The 22,108-nt window shown below is 46.5% G+C and overlaps 1 protein-coding gene across 1 annotated transcript in view; it reads left to right on the forward strand.

The window, feature by feature from the left end:
- The first annotated feature begins 8,269 nt into the window (after positions 1–8,269).
- CORO2B (coronin 2B) overlaps positions 8,270–22,108 on the forward strand; it is a 72,733-nt gene continuing 58,894 nt past the window's right edge. The window contains exon 1 of the mRNA XM_033167229.1: positions 8,270–8,555. Within this exon, the coding sequence (XP_033023120.1) occupies positions 8,541–8,555 (15 nt within the window). The 5' untranslated portion in view covers positions 8,270–8,540. The remainder of the gene's footprint in view (positions 8,556–22,108) is intronic.

Below are 22,108 nucleotides of genomic sequence, written 5' to 3' on the forward strand. Positions count from 1 at the left end.
AAACTGTCACACAAACTGTGGCGTTCATATGCATACAGACACACAAACATTTTATATGTGGTCTTAAATTCTTCGCTTTATTTTTAAAAATATGTTTTCATTGCTTTGGGAAGCTCCTGTGATCTTGTCTATTGTTTCTCATATGCCTTCTCACTTGTTTTCGTTGGCTCAGTGTAAGGCAAGCTTCCTGTGTTCCTTTGTCATGTAGATATCAAAGACATGGCAGTCCCTGCCTGAAGGACATAAGCAGAGCCTGCTGGATCAGACAGATGGCCCATCTAGTCCAGCATCCTGTTCTCACAGGGTCCAACCAGATGTTCATGGGAAACCCATAAGGCTGAGCAGCACAGGAGCACAAGAGCCCTCTACCCTCCTGTGGTTTCCGGAAACTGGTGCACAGAAGCAATACTATCAATCAATAACAATTTATTCGACCGTCAGTCAGAACACAATCATCCATACAAATTTTAAAACCTGAGACAACTCAGAGGGGTTTACACTAGAACATACACTAAAAGTAAATTATACATAAAAACCCATATCGATACCATCAATTTTGACCTTACGCTGTTTAAGGGCCAAAAAAGAAATTTGGCCACCTCAAAAGTTGTGGTGCCAGTAAAATTATTCAGCAAAAACGAAACCTGACATTCTCCATCTACCAGGCTAAGGTGGCCTAAGAGTGGAGCTATCAGTTTCTGTCTAAGGGCAACATAAAATGGGCAGGTCAGGAGAATGTGTTTGGTTGATTCAACCTTTCCAGAGGCACAGGGACAGACTCTCAGAGCATATGGGACTCCCTTATATCTTCCCAACAAGACCTCTGTTTCCAGGACATTTAACCTTGCTGCTGTGAGGAGTCTGCGATATTCCACATATTGGATTTTCACCAGGTAAGGGGCTGGTGAATTCCGGAAGATCTGCTCCCCCAAAAACATCCCTGGTTTCACACAAGCAATGTCCTCTTGTCTTGCAATGTCCCTCAGTCTTTGAGAGATCACAGCTTTGGCATGAGAGAATGTCATGGACTCCAGAAAGAGCTGTGACAGTCCGCAAGTCTGCACTTCGTTTAAAATCTCTTTTTCCCACATAGATTGGAAGGCATCCCTTAGTATCAGGGGTGCCATGCCTACCGGGTTAAAACAAAGTTAAAGCCATAGCCAAAGCTTGGTCTTTAGGGCCACATATCGAAAGGCTTGCCAACCCACTTCTAATCTCATGACTGCACCCGCTACAGACGGGGGAATCCTGAGAATAGCTCTGAGAAATCGAGTTTGGACAGCTTCCAATCTAAGAAAGTCCCTGCGTGTTCCCAAAGATATGCCCGCCAACATAAGAAGAAGAACTTTCATTTGAAAGAGCCTCAATGCAGGCAAACCTTGTCGGCTCTTCACCTATTCCTTCTAAATGGGGCAGTTAAGTCTGACTACCCAGCTGAAGCAATACTAGAGCATAGCCTTTGTGGCTACTAGCCATTGATAGCCTTCTCCTCCACGAACTTGTCCAATCCTCCTTTAAAGCCTTCCAAGTTGGTAGCCATCACTGCCTCCTTTGGAGCGAGTTCCATAGTTTAGCTCTGTGGTCTATGGAGAAGTCCTTTCTTTTATCTGTCCCGAATCTTCCAACATTCAGTTTCATTGGATATCCATGAGTTCTGGTGTTATGGAGAGAGGGAGAACAACTCCATCTGCGCCGTGCATTATTTTATAAATTTCTATCGTGCCACCTCTTTGCTCACCTTTTGTCTAAGCTATAAAATCCCAAACTCTGCAACATTTCCCCTTAGGAGAGTTGCTCCATCCCTTCGGTCATTTTTGTTTGCCCTTTCCTGAACCTTTTCTAACTCTGCAATATCCTTTTGGGAGTGAGGTGGCCAGAGCTGTGCATAGTATTCTATGTGCTGTCACACCATATATTTGCATAACGGCATTATGATGTCAGCAGTTTTGTTTTCGATTCCTTTCCAAAGATCCCCTAGCATGGGGTTTGCTTTGATAGAAAAGCTGGCCATCCCAGAGCAAGAGACAGGACTTTCCAAATGGGCAGAGAGGAATGCTTGGCTGCTCAGGCCTCGGGTTCACAACCCTTCAGTAAGCCAGGTGGCCAATGAATGCCTGGGGGCAGGGGTGTCTTCCACCTGGGCTTGCAAGTTACACAGCCAAATATTGCAGGATGCGAAGGACATTTTCCAACAGAAGGTAAATCCCCAAATTGGACCTGAATGCAAATCCTAGGAGACAGACAGACAGACAGACAGACAGACAGACAGACAGACAGGAGAATGACACTCATGAGAATGAGAAACTCATGAGAATGACAAACATGACAATGACCATTCAGAAGCAACAGAGGCTTTGCTATGAACTTAAAACTCCTCAGGGCAGGAGCCTTTAGACATCAACGTACATAAGCACGTCTATTATATGCTAATTCATACGTACAGAACCAAAGTTTAGAATTTAAATGTCAAAGCAGGCAAGCAGGCTAATTCTCCATCCAGCTAAATTCTTCAATTAATTTGCACCCCAGATTACTTCCTCTTAGGTGCCCCCAAACCTTCTCAATTAGTTTCCCAACAGATCCTGTTCCAAATGAATTCAATTCCCGTTGCCCCCAGTAACCATTAATTATCATTCATTAGTCCTATTCATTCCCCACCCCCCAATATTTCAATATAAAGTCACCTTGAAGCAATTCATTTCCCAAATTAAAACCCTACCCAGTAAACCCCCCACCCAAATCTAAAAGCATGTTCCTTTGACATTCCTTTGACAGTCAGGGCACTTACAAAAAAGAGCTAGGATACAACCCTCTTAAGCCCATTCCTAGCAATGTCTCCGAGAGGCAGCCTTGACCTGGATATTAAGACAGGCGTGGATCAAAGTGATCACCTGGCATGGCCCCCATGCTTTGAGAATCTCAGCAGCAGAGGCCATTGAGGTTTCCCTCTGAGCTTCTCTACAGATAAATCCAATTAGAGAGCCATAAGAGGGAGCTGTAGGCAGCCCCCTTCTCCCCTCGGCAGCCAGGGTGCTTGAGACCCACATTGCTTTGCAAAGGGGTATTTAGTGCAATGCAGTCCGAGGAGATTTGGTGTCGCTGCAGATTTCTGCTCAGGCGCGGTTGTCTGGTTTGCCAGGAGGGGACACACAGCAGATGCCAAAAACTGGATTAATTTCAGCGGCGGCAGTGGCGGCAGCAACATGCTTAAAAGTGCAGCTCAGGACTCCTAATCTGCACACACAGTCCTGGCTGGATTTCATCATTCCTGCAAGGCTACAGCAGCAGCCTTCCCCAGCCTGGTGCCCTCCAGATGTTCTGGACTCCAATTCCCATCAGACCCAACTGTAGGATGGCAGGGCTGATGGGAGAGGCGAAGCAATCCCATCAAAACATTAAAACACCCTCAATTAAAATGTGCACCAAAACAAGCCTGTCCAAACAGCACAACAGGTAAGACAACAATTTAAGCAGGTGGTTTAAGCCAGAAAACCAAAGGGATGTTTACCTAAACAGGTGTGTCTTCAAGGGTCGGCGGAATGTCAATACTGATGGGGACTTTTCGATTTCAGCAAGGAAAGCATTCTGCATAACTGGTGCCACCACGTTTTTGCAATTGATTTTACCTTCTAGGTGGGCAACATTTCGAGGTTGACGAGCCCCATCTGCCCCTCATTAAACTGAGGACCAAATCAGTTTTCTCTCCAATCTCTAACTAAGGGCCCTGTACCTTTGTGTATCAGGTTCACCAGTTCTTGAAATATTGAGGATAATGGGAAGTGGTGCCGCATGGTGTAGCCACTAGATGCCCACTGTTATCCTCACAACAACCCTGTGAGGTAGGTTAGGTTGAGAGAATGTCATCTAGTGAGTATCATGGCCAAGCGGGGATTTGAACTCTGGTCTCCCTGGTCCAGGTTCAGCACTCTGACCACTACACCTCTGGTTCCTGCCCCTGACTCCATCCCCAAAGTGGTCTCAGTCCCACTGTGCCAAACACAATGCAATGCAAGCTCCCCTTTCTGAAGATCACAAACCCATCATGGCTTTCACAAAAAGAGTTGTCGTCATCTGATATTTCTTTCTCTCCCCCACCCCCCAAAGAAAAAGAAAGACAAGAAAGTAGTTTTCTTGACATTCCTTCCCTACCAGATCCAGGCAGATTTTATGAAATGCCTCAGCTCAGCAAGGATACACTTGGACCGTCTCCTTATGGAAAAAATACCCCTTTGTTTGCTGGCAAACTGAGGAGGGATTGAACGGACAGACAGAAAGGATTTCAATTTAATTTTATTATTTTCTGCCCTCAGGCACTTCAGAATTTAGCACTGACAGTAATAATAATGAAACCATTGTTCGTTTTTATCAGAGGTATTTGTAAATAGATGGGCAATTGCCAGCAATCACCATACCAGACAATGTTCATTTAGCAAGAAAAGAAAAAGAAGCCCTGGAAATGCCCACTTTACAATCGCTCTAGTTGACCTGGCGTGGCCTTGAATGTACTGGCTGGATCCTAACAGAAAGGGCATCAAGATAGCTGATACTATGAGCCAGTGTGATGTAGCAGTTAGGGCAGGGTAGTCCAACACGTGGCCCTCAAGTCGCATGTGGCCCTCAAGGCCTTTTTTTGGCAGCCCTCAACAACATTTGATGACACACACACACACCCCTTACACTGCCTTTCTGAGGCCAGATAAGTGAGGTGCTGGCGGGCTTTGGGAAGGAGGCATGAGGGCTCTGACAGGGTCTTAAGAGTTCTCCCTCCTCCTTCCCCTGTCCTAGTACTGGTAAGTGCTTTCCCAGCTGTAGGAAGGAGGTGGGAAGGCTCTAGGACCCTGCTAGAGCCTTATGCCTCCTTCCCAAAGCCCAGCACCTCACTTTGCCAGCCTACGGTAGGCAACACAAGGGCTGGGGGAGTGCCAAATGTTGGTCTTCCTCTCCACTTCCCCAATGTGCAGCCTGAGGGTTCCACGTCGACGTATTCCTGTGGCCCACTTGGCATGAAAACTTGGACCGCTGTGGGTTAGGGTGTTGGATTCGGACCTGGGAGGCTGGGGTTCAAGTGCCCACTCAGCCATGATGCTTGCTGGGTCACCTTGGGCCAATCACCATCTCTCAGCCTACCTCACAGGTGGTTGTGAAGATAATGCAGAGGGGGGTGGGAAGAGCCGTGTATGCCACCTCGGAGGAAAGGTAAGATATAAAACCAATCAATCAACCAACCTCCCCTAAGACCTTCATCTGGAGCTCCATAGAATCACAGAATTGTAGAGTTGGAAGGGACCTCGAGGGTCATCTAGTCCAACCCCCTGCAATGCAGGAATCACAACTAAAGAGTTCCTGGCAGACAGCCAAGCAACGTGTTTCAAAACCTCCAGTGAAGGAGAGTCCACCACCTCTCGTTGGAGTCCATTCCACTGTCGAATAGCTCTTACCTTCAGAAAGATCTCTTTGACATATGAGGCTGTGAGAAAGATGGGTGGGATACTACTACTACTACTATTATTATTATTATTATTATTATTATTATTATTATTATTATTATTATTATTATTATTATTATATTTTACCTTACTCACCCAGGAGTTCATTCTCTTTGGGAGCAATAATCACAAATGAAATGAATTTGGGAGGGAGAATGTCAAGTAAAATGGCCTATCTGGAATTTATTCCCTCCCCCCCCAAAAAAAAATTATCCCAATTCATGTTCATTTAATTTGACAATTCTGGCAGTGGCAAGGGCCATGGATCAGTGGAAGGGCACCTGCTTGGCTTGCAGAAGGTCCCAGCATCTCCGGGTAGGACTCCTGGCAAAGACTCTTTGGCTGAAACCCTGCAGAGTTGTTGCCAGCAACAACTGTTGATGGTGCTGAGCTAGATAGACCCATAATCTGACTCCGTATAAAGCAGTGTCTCACAGTGGTGGCCCCCCATCTGGCTTCTCCAGTAGCAGGGGCAGCTGAGCAAAGGTTCTCCCTGTGCCACTCACCACTGCTTAGCAGGGTCCAGGATCTCCCAGCCCAGCTGGTGGAGCAGCAGTCCCAGCTTTGACCTCAAAGCTACCTTGCCGATGATCCGTCTTTGCAAATATCCTGCAAGGTGCCAGCGGAGTAATTGAGCTCCGCCAGGTGCTGCCCGGAAGAGACGCACATCACATTCCCCGGCGGAACTGATGCTCTGATAACGCGCAAAAAAGAACACAGCTTGTACTTTTCTAAAGTTGGCACGAGTGATTCCTCCAAGTTTTTCTCGGGATTGCTATCTTGCAAACTCAAGAGGCCCTCTCCTCTCTCAGTCCATGACTTTGGAACCTTACAGAGATGTCAAGTTGAACAGTCTCTCTACTCAATGGGTTCAACAGCCACGGTTATCCCTGGACCAGAAAAGTTTGGCCATATTGTTCATGCATTGGCTACTTCAAGGCTGGATTGCTGCAATGCAAGGGCTTCCCTTGCAGTTAGTGCAGAATGGTGCAACGCGATTACTGATAGGAGTGGGATCTTCTCAGCCTACCTGTGCTCAGAGATCTGCACTGGTTGACAGTTTGCTACTGGGCCAAGTTCAAAGTGTTATAATTAGTCTATAAAGCCCTTAATAACTTGGGACCAGTTTACCTACAAGATCTCCTTACCCCCCAAATATGCCCCCTCAACTGCTTCTATTTATTGATGGAACTGGCCCTGTTACAGGTGCCACATAATACCCTTCCTGTTTTTTAATAAGTCAATCATTCTTAAACTTTGGAACTCCCTGCCTCTTGATGTCAGGCAGGCGCCTTCACTGGACACTTCTCACCACCTGCTAAAAACATTTCTGTTTAGCAAGCCAACCAAGATACTTGGAAATTTGATGTGACTTTTAATTATTATTTTTAGTCTATTGTTATTTCAACTTTTTGGAAGGCTTAAATCATTGATGTTGACTCTTCTTCTCTAAAATTATATTATCGGTTTATCCTTTTGGAAACCTCTTTGAGGTTTTGTGTTGTTTTACAAATAAGCAGTGCATACATTTTATGAAAATAAAATAAAATAAAATACTCAGAAACAAAAGCTTCAGGAAGTAACTGTCCGGACCGGTGAGCAGAACTCCTCGGAGCCATTCTACCCTTTGCAAACCATTCAGGTCTGAAACTTAAAAGAGAGAAGCTGGATTAGACTAAGGATTTGATGCCCTTTTCTGGGATCCTGGTTGCGATACGGTGCCTGGGAGAGATGCACCAGCAGAGCATGAGGGCAAAAAGCCACCCCCCACTGTTTGTTCCACATTGACTTTTCAGAGGTATACAATACCTGTCCTTGGAGGTTCCATTGATCTGCAGCTTGGCTCCCTCCAGATGTTTTAAAGCAGAACTCCCATCAGAACCAGCCAGAAACGGTGTATAGCAGCCTCCAGATGTTTTGTGCTGCATGCTGGCTGGGGCTCATAGGAGCTGAAGTTGAAAACAGCTGGAGGGCAATGCATTGAGGGAGTCTGCTATAGATAATCCCTTCTCCATGACTGTGTCCATTTCTAATCAGACCACAAGGATATGCATGTGTAGTCAAGGCTGGGAGGGTTGCCAGCTTTTAAAGTGTCGGACCAGGACCTAGGAAGCTAGGGTTCAAATTCCTGCTCACTGGGTGACTTCAAGGCCAGTCACTGCTGCTCAGCCTAGCCTACCTCATAAGGTTGTTGTGGGGATTAAATGAGAAGGGGTGAGCTATGTGCACCACCTTGAGGTCCTTGGAGAAAAAGGTGGGATATAAAGGTGACATATAAATGCAACAAACAAACAAACACACCCCGCCCGGCTCCAGGATTTGGGGAGCAGATGTGCCCCACCCTCAGCCTTGGCACTGAAACTTGTGGGTGGCTTGTTCCTTCCTCCCTCCCTTTCTGAAACTGCATCAGTTTTATTCTTCCATCCAACTGCATCCACCGAGGCCAGTCTGGGCCTTTGTGGCAACCCTTTGAAGAGCATCCTCGACTCCCTCTGCCCAGATATTTGGTCCATCAAGAGTTAAGAGGAGTGTGTCGCAGGGGAGGCTGAATGTCGACCCCCCCCCCCGCCCTCCTGGGCTGCAGCTTCTAGCTGTCCCCCTGGAGTTTCATTTTGCTGGTTTCTCTCTCTCTTTCTCCGCTCCCCCCACCCCACCCCCGGCTTGGCTCTAACCCCCCTTTTCTTTCTTCCTGCCTCTCTTCCTGCAGAGGAGGCTCCGTCCCTTCTTAGAGCACAGGCGGGCAGAGACACACGCACACCCCGGAATAAACTAAGGGCAGCTTAACCAGATTGTGCCAAAGGGGAGGGGAGGGGGAGGGGTGGTCCTTTGCTCTTCCTGTAACCACTGACGCTGATTCCTCTGCAGGGGAAAATCCAGAGGCGGTTTCTCCGAGCCACCCCGCCCGCGTGCGCTCTCTCTCTCTCTCTCTCCTCTCTCTCTCTCTCTCTCTCTCTCTCTCTCTCTCTCAGGAGGGGGGGGGGGAATAGCAGCGCCCTCCCGCTTCCCCGCTTGCCTGCTGGAGAGCTGCCTCACTCTTCCTAGACAACTTTCTGCATGACTGTCTCTAAGGTAAGGACCTGCCTTCCCTTGCCTCGGCTGTCATCCAGAGGTGGTGGTGAGGGTGGGGGGCTCTCTCCGTCAGCTCAGCGCCCGTGGCTGGGGTCCTCCCGGCGGCTGCCTGCCCGGGATGGGGGGTCCCTAGCAGAGGCGCCTTCCCCGCCGGAAGACCGGCCTCCAGGTCCAGAGCTGGCATTGGGTGCCTCGTGATTTTCTGCAGCTCTTTTTTTGCGGGGTTTTCTTTTTTTTAATTGCAAAATCAGGAAGGGTCTTGGGCCAGTTTTTTCCCCCAGGGAAAGCCCCCCCCCCCGTGTGAGCAAGCGAGGTGGTGTCAGTTGGGCTTCCTTGCATCAGCAGAGCTTGCGAGCGCCTTTGCACAGGGGGAGATTGTGCAGTAGATATACTGCATTTTTAACCCTTTCGGAAGCAGCCAGCGTGCCCGCTCCACAGTGGCGGCAGCTGTTGCCCGGTGTGGTATGTGCGTTTATGCTGTGTGCAAGACTTCTTTGCTGCTCTCTCCGTTTGGCTTCCCGTGGTTGCTGTGACACGTCCCGCTTTGGCTTTGCGTTAGCCCAGCAAGGGAAGGGAAAGCTCCCTGCTCTCCAAGTTTTGCTTCTGGCGGAGATCAAGCGCCTTTTCCCCATTCCTGAGAGAGCGGTTGTTTTTTTTAATATAAAAAAGCCTTCTGGATAAGATGCTTGGGGAGCCCTACAGGTGGCTGTTAGGGAAGGAAGTCTAATGGGGGGGGGGTGACATGAAAGAGGGAGGGCAAGGGAGTCTACCCTGGGATGGAGCAGCCTCTCACAGTTTAAACTAGCCTTGCCCAATCCTCCTGCTTCATTGGCACAAGTGTAAAACCTGCTCAGCTTTACATGCCAGTCAAACAATTAACCGCAGATACTTGGAGGTGAGTTCAAAATCCAGCCTTCCTGAGTTATAACCAGGGAGCCCCCCTGACCTCAGTTGATCAAAACTGCAAAATGGGATCATTCAGGGTTCTTATGATTGACGCAAGGATTGTACAGAACAAAATAAAAGAGAAAATTCTTTCCAGTAGCACCTTAGAGACCAACTAAGTTTGTTCTTGGTATGAGCTTTCGTGTGCATGCACACTTCTTCAGCAAGGATTGTAGATCAGCACACTGAGTTCCAAAATGTCTTAAGCAGTAACCTGTCGTTTCAAGGATGGTTCTGAGTTACAGTACTTTTAAATGTGTTTCGTGTTGCTGTACGCTACCTTGATGTTTTGTGTATAGATTAGTATAGAAATACTTCTATAAATAAAGACGAATAGTGTATCCCTCAAAATCTTAGGTTTCTTGGAGTCAGATCCCTTAACCTGGAAGAGGTTGCCTACATGTGTGGAATGAGAAAGCAGGGAAGGGAATTTGAAGGGAGATGACCCAGAGGTCCCTGCTTGCTGGTGAGACTTTGCAAAGCCATACCATACAAAGGAGCCAGTTTCAGTCTTGGGGATTTTTTGTCACTTTCTTTGAGAGCGTGTGGTCTCTCCTCCCTGTTTATCAGGCTGAGAATTCCATTTTCCTCTTAAGTGAAAAGTTTTGCTTGGTGTTTTGGTCTGACTGTTTACTGGTGTCTGTGGCTTTCCCCCCAACATGATATGAGAGAGGCCAGGTTAGCTGGGGAATTAGACAAAGCTCTCTCAAATTTGACAGCCTTTACAGTTCCAGTTACAGGTAGGTAGCCATGTTGGTCTGCCATAGTCAAAACAAAATAAAATAAAGAATTCCTTCCAGTAGCACCTTAGAGACCAACTAAGTTTGTTCTTGGTATGAGCTTTCGTGTGCATGCACACTTCTTCAGATAGATTCTTCTTCTGAAGAAGTGTGCATGCACACGAAAGCTCATACCAAGAACAAACTTAGTTGGTCTCTAAGGTGCTACTGGAAGGAATCTTTTATTTTATTTTGTTTAGCCTTTACAGTGTCAGCAACCCTCTGGCCTCGTGCTTCGGCATAACTCTAGGAACACCTACTGAATTTAGTAGTTTTGTAGTCTTCTCTTCCGTTTTGCAGAGCTCTGCCCTTGCAAGTTGAGAGCCCTGCAAAGCAGTACCCAGCAAGGGACAAAGAGCAGCTACTACCCTGCCATGTGCTCCGGGAAAGTGTTTTGCACATGCACAGAGGCCTCTGTAGGTCAGGAAGAGGAAACCTGTCCCTTTTTATTCCTTTGCATTTCTACCCACACAGCATCACCGATTCTCAAAGTGTGATACACTGCTGGATGTTCTCAGCTGGGCAATACTTTTTGTTGCCGTGAGACACAGTGCAAGTGGGCAGGTACTGTAGAATAGGAATAGGAATAATTTATTATTGGCCAAGTACATTTTCCAACATACTTGGAATTTGTTTCGGCTACATTGCAATGTAAACATACAGACACTGTTCCTCTCACAATACAAAGAAGTAAAGAAACCCCATGAGGGGACCCAGGTGGCGCTGTGGGTTAAACCACTAAGCCTAGGGCTCGCTGATCAGAAGGTCGGCAGTTCGAATCCCTGCCACGGGGTGAGCTCCCGTTGCTCGGTCCCAGCTCCTGCCCACCTAGCAGTTCGAAAGCACGTCAAAGTGCAAGTAGATAAATAGGGACCGCTCCAGCGGGAAGGTAAACGGTGTTTCCGTGCGCTGCTCTGGTTCGCCAGAAGCAGCTTTGTCATGCTGGCCACATGACCCGGAAGCTGTCTACGGACAAACACCGGCTCCCTCGGCCTATAGAGCGAGATGAGCGCCGCAACCCCAGAGTCGGACATGACTGGACCTGATGGTCAGGGGTCCCTTTACCTTTACCTTTAAAGAAACCCCACCCATATTTTACCTCCCCTTAAGCTATACAACTACGAATTTAACAATTTAATGGCACAAGGGAAAAAACTATTCTTGTGCCTGGCCGATTTTGTATATGAAGTCCTGTAGCGACGTCCAGATGGAAGTAAATCAAGCAGATGATGACCGGGATGTAAAGGATCTGCTACAATTCTCTCTGCTCTCTTCCTTACTCGGGTAGCATAAATTGTCTCTATTGAAGGCAAGCTAACACCAATTACCCTTTCTGCAATTCTTACAGCTCGTTGGAGCTTTTTCTTGTCTCTCTTAGAGGCTGTACCGTACCAAGCTGTTATAGAATTACAGAGAACAGTTTCAATGATGCCTCTGTAGAATTGAATCAACACTTCCTGGGACAATTTAAATTTCCTTAGTTGACGCAGGAAATACAGCCTCTGGTGGACCTTTTTAATAATACTATTGATGTTGCTTGACCAATTTAAGTTATAAGAAATTATGGAGCCCAGGAACTTAAAGAACAGGGGAAGCATTCATCTGTGATCCCATCGTGTCCAGGTTCCTTCAGCATCTTTTCTGTATATGAGAGACAGGGAGAACCTGGATGTTGGGGGGTGTCTGAGTCGTACGTTCTGCCCACGCTCTGCTTCTTTTCATCTAAGTACTGTATGGAAGCTGTGACGCGCCCTGCTGGCCAGCCTCAGTCTGGTGCCCTCCAGATATTTGGAACTAAAACTCCCAACAGCCCCAGCCATCATGGGTCCCTGTGGCTGATGGGAGCTGTAGTCCAAAAACATCTGGAGGGCACCAACTATGGGGAGGTGGTGCCATGCCTGCCATTGCAGACATTTTATGCTGCTGTTATGCTATCCATTCAATGAGGTTCCTGCAGGTGAACTTCCTGGGCAGCTGAGCTCAACGTTTCACAGTCCTGTAATGAAGCAAATTAGACTTCTCTGCAAATGAAGGCCTTGTTTCCTTTCCAGTGAGGCTTCCATTTACAATGCAGTAGGCCTGCAGCTTACACAGGGGTTACATTTTGGAGATCATATCTGAAGCCAAAATTGCATATAGCCAAAACCTACTGGGTTCAATGGCGGGTGGGATTGCCAAAGTCATTTTCAATTTTTGTTTTTTGTTTTTTGTTACCCACATAAAGTTAAACGCATGCAAATTGCGGGCTTAGTGTACCAATATGAACCCCCTCAGGAGAAATTTAACAGTTTGGCTTCTACCTATTTACTTTTTTTCATTTCTTTTTTAAAAGAGTTTACCCTGCTCATGTTCTCCCCGCCCCCTTCTTTCAAAAAATGCTTTGCAAGCATTAACTACTTCCTCTCTTGTAAGATCATCTGTAGGCATATTTTCTTGTTCTTTGGGCCCAAAGGTGATCCTTTCATTTTCCACAATCTCATTACTCCTCACATCTAATCCAAACATTAAAATGTAAGAACTGAAGCTTTTTTCTGAAGTGTGATGAAAGCACTCGCTTTATCTTCGCACAGCTTTATCTTCTATGCTTTGGTGTCTGTTAAGTTCCTTAAGTTGATGCAAATTATTAACTTGCACTTTCTTGGGTTAATTTTGACAGTTACCGCCAGTCTGGTCATATGCATGTTTCCTTGGGAGCAAGTCTCACTGCTACATAGTATGTATGGCATTCTTAAGGGGTTAAAAAGGATTGCACTTCTGCAGTCAAATGGGTGTGTAGTTTAGTATCAGGCACACAAGGTGACTCCACCTTGGAATCTTTATTTTCACTTAAAAAAACAACAACCAAGTATCTAGACCTTATGATTGAGAAACTTGAAAATGGGAGAGTGCCATCCAGAGAAGTCAAAGAATCTAGAAAGAAGCTAAGCAGGTATTTTGGTGGGTTCTGGAGTGGGGAAGTCTTTTAACACTTTATAAAGCTCTTTCCTCTTCCCTAGCAGAGAACACCTGAGAGGTGACCACACCGAGTTAAAACTGTTAAGATGTCACCTATGATTAATCCTACCTTGACCTGGTACTGATAACACACAGATGCTAAAAATAGGAGGAATCTCTCAACAGAGAGGGTACTTCTATTGATGAAGCTCATTAGAAGAAATCTCCCAAGTTAAAAATGGAAACAGCCTTGTGAGATTGTCACTTAAACTGGTGGTGTATGTGTGTTCGATGGTGAGCGGGGTTTACCAGAAGAGCAAAACAGCCAGATTATTAGTAAAAACAATTAAAACATTAAAAAAAACCCAACACACTTAAACCAGCAATAAACTAAAAACACATCCGCGTTCTAAATATCTGGATAGGCTTGTCTAAACAAAAATGTTTTCAGTAGGTGCCGAACAGAGTACAGTGAAGGCACCTACCTGATGTCAAGAGGCAGGGGGTTCCAAAGTGTGGGTGCTTCCATATAGATTTCTTGCAATGGAGAAAGGATAGAGAAGGGAAGCTCATACCCTCCAACATTTCTATGATGGAAATAGGGACGTTCTATTTAATAATAATAATAATAATAGTTTTATTTATAACCCGCTCATCTGCCCCAGCCACTCTGGGTGGCTTCCAACATATATTAAAACATATTAAAACATTAAACATTAAAAACTTCCCTATACAGGGCTGCCTTCAGGTGTCTTTTAAAGGTTGTATAGTTACTTACAGTATCTTCTTGCCTCGGGGAGTCGCATGACTCCATACCCTCCAACATTTCTCTGATGAAAATAGGGACATCAATAAGAGGAATATTCAATAAGTGATGTAATATGTGTGGTGTGTTGGAGGTCAGGTGGCGGCCATCACCTACCTCGTAGGGGTATCCCTTTAAAGGGATCCGGTGGTCGTGGATCCTGTCCAATGCCCTGCTAGTGGCTAGGGCCATGGCACAACCCCCGGTGACGTCAGGGGAAGCTACCAGTTGAATTTGCATCAACAAGCTCCTCCCACTGGTTGTTAACTCTAAAGTGACTCCCCCCATCCCGCGGGGTGGAGTCTGGTGTTGCGCTCTTACCCAATGCCTAAGCCAATACCACTCACACGCCGTAACCAGTAAAGTTGTGGCCTTATTTTACCCATTAACCTAAAATCATGTGCCTGTGTGTTTTATTTACTCCACGCGGGTGATGGGTCATTGACTCGCAAACTGGGACTGTCCCAGGGGGGGGTAAGGAACACTTGGAAGGTCTGGGAGCTTGGGGGTTCACAAAACGCCTGTCCTAGACTTTGCCTTTTCAGTGCTGGGGTTCAGCCACTGGTACAGATGAAACCGGCTTCTGATTGGGACTCCTTTGGCCTGATTCTGCATTCAGGCTCTTCTAATATTCTTGTTTTGGGGGAAAGGGGCACCAATTGCTCTTCCCCAGTCAGCAAAATGTTCCAGTCGGGACAGCTCGCGAGCTGCAGGGAGACCCACCCAGGGATGACGTCCTACGGAGCAGAGTAGGAATGGTATCAGAAATAGGAAGAAGGTTATCAGCAGTGCTCTACCTGGTTTGATACTGGCCGGGGTGGGGCAGGGAAAAGCATCCCATGTGGGTAGGAAATGCATCCAGAGAAGCTGGATGTGCTACCTAAAATGTGCCCCACTAGCGGCATTGATCCATCAATGTTTAACTACTCATTGATCCATTAAAACTGCACCATAAAAAGACCTGCGGTAAATGGCATCCCATTCTTTGGAATGCCAGCTTTCCCCTTTCCTCTTCTTATTATGTAAGATGGGCATGTATGGAGAAAGGTGTTTTGCCAATGCGTAGTTAAACTATAGGGACGCAGGTGGCGCTGAGGTCTAAACCACTGAGCCTAGGGCTTGCTGATCAGAAGGTTGGCGGTTCGAATCCTCGATGGGGTGAGCTCCCGTTGCTCGGTCCTTGCTCCTGCCAACCTAGCAGTTCAACAGCACGTCAAAGTGCAAGTAGATAAATAGGTACCGCTCCGGCGGGAAGGTAAACAGCGTTTCCGTGTGCTGCTCTGGTTCGCCAGAAGCGGCTTAGTCATGCTGGCCACATGACCCAGAAGCTATAGGCTGGCTCCCTCGGCCAGCAAAGCGAGATGAGCGCCGCAACCCCAGAGTCGTCCGCAACTGGACCTAATGATCAGGGGTACCTTTACCTTTACCCTAGTTTAACTATGGAACTCACTCCCACAGGAAGCAGTGATGGCCACCAACTTGGATGGTTTTAAAAGAGAGTTAGACAAAGTCATGGAGGGGAGGGCTATCCATAGCTACTAGCCATGCTGGCTGTGCTCTCCCTCCACTGTTGAAGGCAGCAATGCTTCTGAATACTAGTTGCTGGAAACCACAGGAGGGGAGGGTGATCTTGTGCTCGAATCCTGCTTGTGGGTCTCCCAGTGGCATCTGGTTGGCCACTGTGAGAAGAGGATGCCTGACTAGATGGGCCATTGGCCTGATCCAGTAGGCTCTTCGTATGTTCTTATAGTGGGGAACCATGGTTTGCTCACTGACCCAAAGTTGTCAATGGGAAGGACCATGGCTCATTGGCAGAACATCTGCTTGCATGCAAAAGACCCTGGGTTCAAACTCCTGCATTTCCAGGTAAGGCTGGGAGAAACCCCTGCCTGAAACCCCAGAGAGCTGCTGCCAGTCAGTGTAGACAATACTGAGCTAGATGGACCAATGATCTATCGCAGCCTAATGGAGCTCCCTATATATTGCAATGAGCAGAACAGTGGAATGGGAAGCGATGGGGTTACTTTTTGTTCTTGTACAGGGGGGAAAACCCAAATACACAAGACTGAGTCAGAAATGTATGGAGCGCCTTCTCGGCAAATTAAGATAGCGGGCAGAGGTATGTGTTGATGTATCAGTTTCTCTGAGTTTCTTGTTTTTCCAGTTCATTTCACACCATTTCTGTATTAATTAACAAACTTTTAAAGAGTGTTTTTATATGCATTTCTCCACCATATGCATTTTTGCAAGCAATGTACTCCCCCCCTCCTGCATTTTTTGTGCAGACTTTCTTCTAAAGACAGTTACCCTGATCTGTCGCTCTTTAACACTTTCAGAAGTCTGTAGGAGAAGTGAGGTCCAGCCCTTTGCTTATTTGCTTAAGGGGTGCACCATATATTGGATCTCTCTTTCAGGAGGAAGAAGAGGGAGTTAGTCCTTCAGGAACTACAAAGCAGCCTGCATAACAGCTCTGAAAACTCACCTGGTGCTGCACCCATTCCAGAGCCCTCCCATTACTCCACCACTCTGCTTACTTCTCTGATTCCTCCTGGCAGTGCTTGCTTGCACTTTTGATTTTGTGACTGGGTGTAGTGATATACCTTATAAATAGAAAAGTCAGCCCATACAGTAAATTTCAGCTGGTGCTTCTATATAGCTCTACATTGTGTCAGCTTTGGAAAGTTTGCATTCTAAGCTTTGGATGTGCAATTTAACTTCTTTTGCTGATACGTCTAACGACTAGTCCAGACTCCAGTTCCCATCAGCCCCAGCATCATATGGTCCAAAACATCTGGAAGGCACCAGGAGGGTAGAATAGTCACTTCTCCAGAGTTTCCCTAGCTACATTCTCATGTTTGCATCACATCTTCCATACCTGGCTTTTATATTCCTCTGTCGTGGCTGTGAGGATTATTATTGGGTGCACATCACCTGTGCCTTGTAGACTGAAAGACCAGAGCAAGGCAGCTTGGGGGATATTAGGGCATACCAGCAGACCTAACGTGAGCATGGTCAGATTTGCAGACAGCACCCCTTCTGTACAAAATAGTACACTCTTCTTCTTCTTCTTCTTCTTCTTCTTCTTCTTCTTCTTCTTCTTCTTCTTCTCCTCCTCCTCCTCCCATCATATATCCGTACATATCTCAGTTGTCTGAGGGGATGGCTCTGAGCTTGGGGGACCTGGTACAGTTCTCCACTCGTTGCCCCTCTTTCATCAGTCCTGACTGACCCATTGTAACTTGTCAAATAATAGGCACAGTGTCTCCCTCCCATTCAGGCTGATCAGGCCTTTTCCTACACAGCCTTTGGGCATGGGGGTGGGGTGGACAAAGATCTCTGGGTAATCCTGCACCTTTCAAATATGTTGAGAAGGATATACTCCAAGGACCCCTCCAGACTAGTGGGTGGGGTTTTGGGGGGTGCAATCCGCAGCATGTCATTGTTGACGTTCTTCCTCCTTCCTTGGAGGTTTTTAAACAGAAGTTGGCCACCTGTCATAGATGCTTTAGCTGAGATTCCTGCATTGCAGGGGGTTGGACTAGATGGCCCTTGGGGACCCTTCCAACCCTGCAGTTCTATGATTGAATAAGAGGGCATCTGGGGTGGGTTTATACTGGACCATCCACACATCAATCCACTTTACTGGTAGCTATGTGAATCGTTCCCCATTGTTACCATGTTATTGCACTATAGTGGGACAACAGACAAACTGCAGAACATTTGTAGCATACAAATTTATAGGATGGAAATCTGGAACTATACTTGACGATCAGATAACGTTGATAGTCTTTGCTTGGACTTTGTTATTTCAACTCATGAGCAACTATTTATTCTACATGCCTGTTTTATAGTTTTGCTTCTCATAATTTAATTTTCATCTGTTGTTATAATTGCTCTTTGTTTTATATACATTATAAAATGAAATAATGATAATAATTACTCCTCCTCCCTGCCCTCCCCCAGTTACAGGATTTTAGCAGGGAACTATGGGATGTGCACTGAATGGAAACAAAGTACAGTAGTGTGTCTGCCCTGAATCTTTTGCAGGCACAACTAGTATTGAAAGCAGGATCATGTTATCACATCCTCAATACTGTCATGAGCACAAATCATCCATAAAAAATCATCACCATAAAAAAGGAGGCCAGGAGGAGAGGCCCTGATTCAGCGGGCATTTGGTTCTCCCTACACCTTCCTGAGTGGAATATTTCACGGGAAATGATGCTGTTTCTTTCTCTCCCTCAGTCTGTCCAGACTTTGTCATAAGCTGCTTTGTGTAGAAATGGCGGAGAGGGGGGGAAGACAGCACCAGTTGGGGACGAACAGGTCGTTCTAATCCTCAAGTGAAGAGAACAGAAAATGGATTCAGACTAGCAGATGTCAGTTTCTAGCTCCTGCACATGACTAATGCAAGCTAAGGGTACATTCCATGCAGGAGACGGCATGAATTCATGTGTTGTCATGGGTAATGGGCATGCATGCACATCTCTCCCAGTGCGTCTCGCAAGCCTCTAAATTGCTGATAGAGTTTTTGTGTATCTGTTGTTTTCTGCTCCGCTGCCCATGGAAAGGGATTCTCCAGGTGTTTGGGGAGGGTTCTCGAGGGACTGACCCCCCCATAAGCATAACTCTGTCCTGCTTATTTTCTCCTCCTTTAAAGTGGCTTGTAAATGGAAAGTAGTGATGGGCCTTTGTTGAGGTGAAGTGTTTCATTTCTCAAGCAATTTTGAATGCACATGTTCTGCTGTGAAACTGATGATGAGTGGATGTTAAGTTCCACTAAGATCAGCCTTCCTCTACCTACTGCCTTCCAGATGTGCTGGGCTACAACTCCCTTCAGCCCCAGCCAACATGCCTGGGAGTTGTAGTCCAACATATCTGGAAGGCAGCGGGTGGGGGGAATGCCTGCCCTAAAAGTACAGTGGAAGTGTATTCATTAAATGAGGAATAATTTGTGGACGTGCTGTGAAGAGCGATCTGGCCTCCAGCTCTCTGTTGCCAGCCCCAAACAAATGCTTTGCATGATCAGAGTTGCCGCAGCTGTAAGCTGATGTATGAGTGGCAGATGTGATAAGAACGTATGAAGTTCCCGGCTGGATCAGGCCACATTGGGGGCTCATCTGGTCCAGCATCCTGTTCTCACAGTGGTCAACCAGATGCCCCAATGGGAAGCCTTCAAGCGGGACCTGAACCCAAGAGCCCTCTCCCCTCTGTGGTTTCCAGCTAGCGGCATTCAGAAGCATTGCTGCCTCCAACCAAGCAGGCAGAGCATAGTAACCATTGATAACCTTCTCCACCATAAATTGGTCTAATCCGCTTTTAAACCCATCACTGCCTCCTGTGGGAGAGGGCTCCATAGAACGGTATTCTGCATGAAGATGTGCTTTCTTTTATATCTCCTGAATCTCCCAATGTTCATCTTCATTGGATACCCACGAGTTCCAGTGTTATAAGAGAAGGAGGAAAACTTTTCTCTAGCTACTTTCTCCATGCCATGCATAATTTCCTATGTTTCTATCATGTCACCTCTTACTTACCTTCCCTCTAAACTAGAAAAAGTCCCAAACTGCAAACATTCCATCTCCTTGATCTTTCGGTTGCCCTTTTCTGAACTTTTCCAAACTCAACAATATCCTTTTTGAGGTGAGGCGACCAGAACCATATACAGTACAGTGGTACCTCTGGTTACGTACTTAATTCGCTCTGGAGGCCCGTTCTTAACCTGAAACCTGAAACTGTTCTTACCTGAAGCACCATTTTAGCTAGTGGGACCTCCCGCTGCCGCTGCGCCGCCAGAGCACAATTTCTGTTCTTAACCTGAAGCGTTATTTCTGGGTTAGCAGAGTATGTAACCTGAAGCGCATGTAACCTGAGGTACCACTGTATTCCAAATAGCAACCCAGTCAGATGGGTGGGTTATAAGAAATATTAATATTACTAGTATTATTGTTAATCATTTTATTAAATTTTTTAATAATTTTAAATAGAATTTTATTAAAAATTCTATTTAGAATACTCATTTAAACATCCTTAAAATATCAGTGACTTCCCTTCTCCTTCCATGGTTCATTTTGCATATCATAAATCCCTGCATATTTTACATAAACTAAACCATTCACCATTCCATTATTACATCCATCATAACTTATTTACACTGTTGAATTTATCTTAATGCTGCCAACATTTTCAAGTGTGCACAATTTCCCTCCATATATTTCATAAACATTTTCCAACCTTCTCTAAATGTATGTATGGGCGGGTTATAAGAAATATTATTATTATTATGTCACAACATAGCGTATAATAGCATTCAGATACTTTTATTTTCAATTCCTTTTGTAAAGATCCCTAGCACATAATTTGCCTTTTTCACTGGGTGGACATCTTCATCAAGCTATGGACTATGACCCCGAGGCCTTGTTCCTGACTTGGGGCTGGGAATCCCATTTTTCCCGTTTTTGTTTTGGTTGTTGCCACTTCTGACACACCCAGCTCTCCAGCAAGTCTGGTGGCCATTCTCTATCCTGTTGCCCCGGCAGCGATTCCAGCGACTCGCCAGACTGAGTCTTTCTGAGGGATCTTTGGAGCAGCAGATCATTGGTGCAGTTTGTCAAACCACTTCTATTTAAAAAGAGAAAGGAATGGAGAAGCTCCTCAAAGGAAAAGGCCATTTTTCTTCCTGCTCACACCGCCTGGTGCTCAGCTGCTAAACGTATCAAGGCAGAAGTTGTTCTTGGTTCAGCGTGGGGCTCACCAGCCCTCAGCTGGGCCTCTAGAAGATTCTTCTATCTGTGGTCCACCGTTGACACTTGAGCTGAATAATGGCCATCTCCTGTTGAGGCACACAATAAATACACAAACAGAAGCGAACTTGGATGTTAAATTTGGGAGAGGCAGTGCTTGGCTGAAATCGCAGAGCTGTTTGTATAGTGCAGTCATTCACAGGCTGGGTTCCGTTCAGCCGGAAAAGATGCCCTTTGTAATACTAGCCAATGTTTTAACTTTACAGAGCGAATCTCGGTAGAGACCAGGATAAGGCGGGTCTGTACTCAGCCTCCTTGTCTGCAATACAGTTGCCAGCATCTGTGAAGCCAGCACAGGGGGTTGGTTGAGCATGCAAAATGCTGGCTTCTCCTGTTACCAGGCCGTTGGCTCAATCTGTCCTGTGACTGTATGGCCACACTCACACCAAACATTTAAAGCGCTACGGTACCACTCCAAACAGCCATGGCTTCTTACAAGAATCGTAGGAGCTGTAGTTTGTTAAGGGTGCTGTTAGGACGCCCCTGTTCCCCTCCCAAAGCTACAATTCCCAGACTCAGAGGAGCCAACTCCTAAGGGCCGATGTCCCTTCACCCCCCCCCCAATACAAAAATTGAGGGGGCTGGCTCCCCCTCAAAGTTGATGAGCATTGCCATTCAAATAGGGTGTCTGTGTTCCGCATCTTGTGATCGATTATATGGGATGGGCCTTACCTGCCCCCCTATATGTTATTTATGTTGACACCCCCGCCCAGAGTGGTTTAACAATCAATCCTTCTTTCCATGGAACTCTGGGAATTGTAGCTTTGTAACGCGGGTGGTGCTGTGGGTTAAACCACAGAGCCTAGGGCTTGCCGATCAGAAGGTCGGCGGTTTGAATCCCCGCGACAGGGTGAGCTCCCGTTGCTCAGTCCCACCTCCTGCCCACCTAGCAGTTCGAAAACACGTCAAAGTGCAAGTACATAAATAGGTACCACTCTGGCGGGAAGGTAAACGGCGTTTCCATGCACTGCTCTGGTTCACCAGGAGTGGCTTAGCCATGCTGGCCACATGACCTGGAAGCAGTACACCGGCTCCCTCAGCCAGTAAAGTGAGATGAGCACCACAACCCCAGAGTCGTCTGCGACTGAACCTAATGGTCAGGGGTCCCTTTACCCTTTACCTTTAAGGGGAATAGGGGTGTCCTAAGAACTCTCAGCACCCTTAACAAACTACAGCACCCAGAATTCTTTGGGGGAAGTCATGATTGTTTCAAAAGATATCATGGTACTTTAAATGTACGGTGTTCATATAGCCTAAATGCCGTATGTGCTGGCTGGGGCTGATGGG

This window comes from Lacerta agilis, chromosome 13 (genome assembly GCF_009819535.1).
Source record: "Lacerta agilis isolate rLacAgi1 chromosome 13, rLacAgi1.pri, whole genome shotgun sequence".
NCBI lineage: Eukaryota > Metazoa > Chordata > Lepidosauria > Squamata > Lacertidae > Lacerta > Lacerta agilis.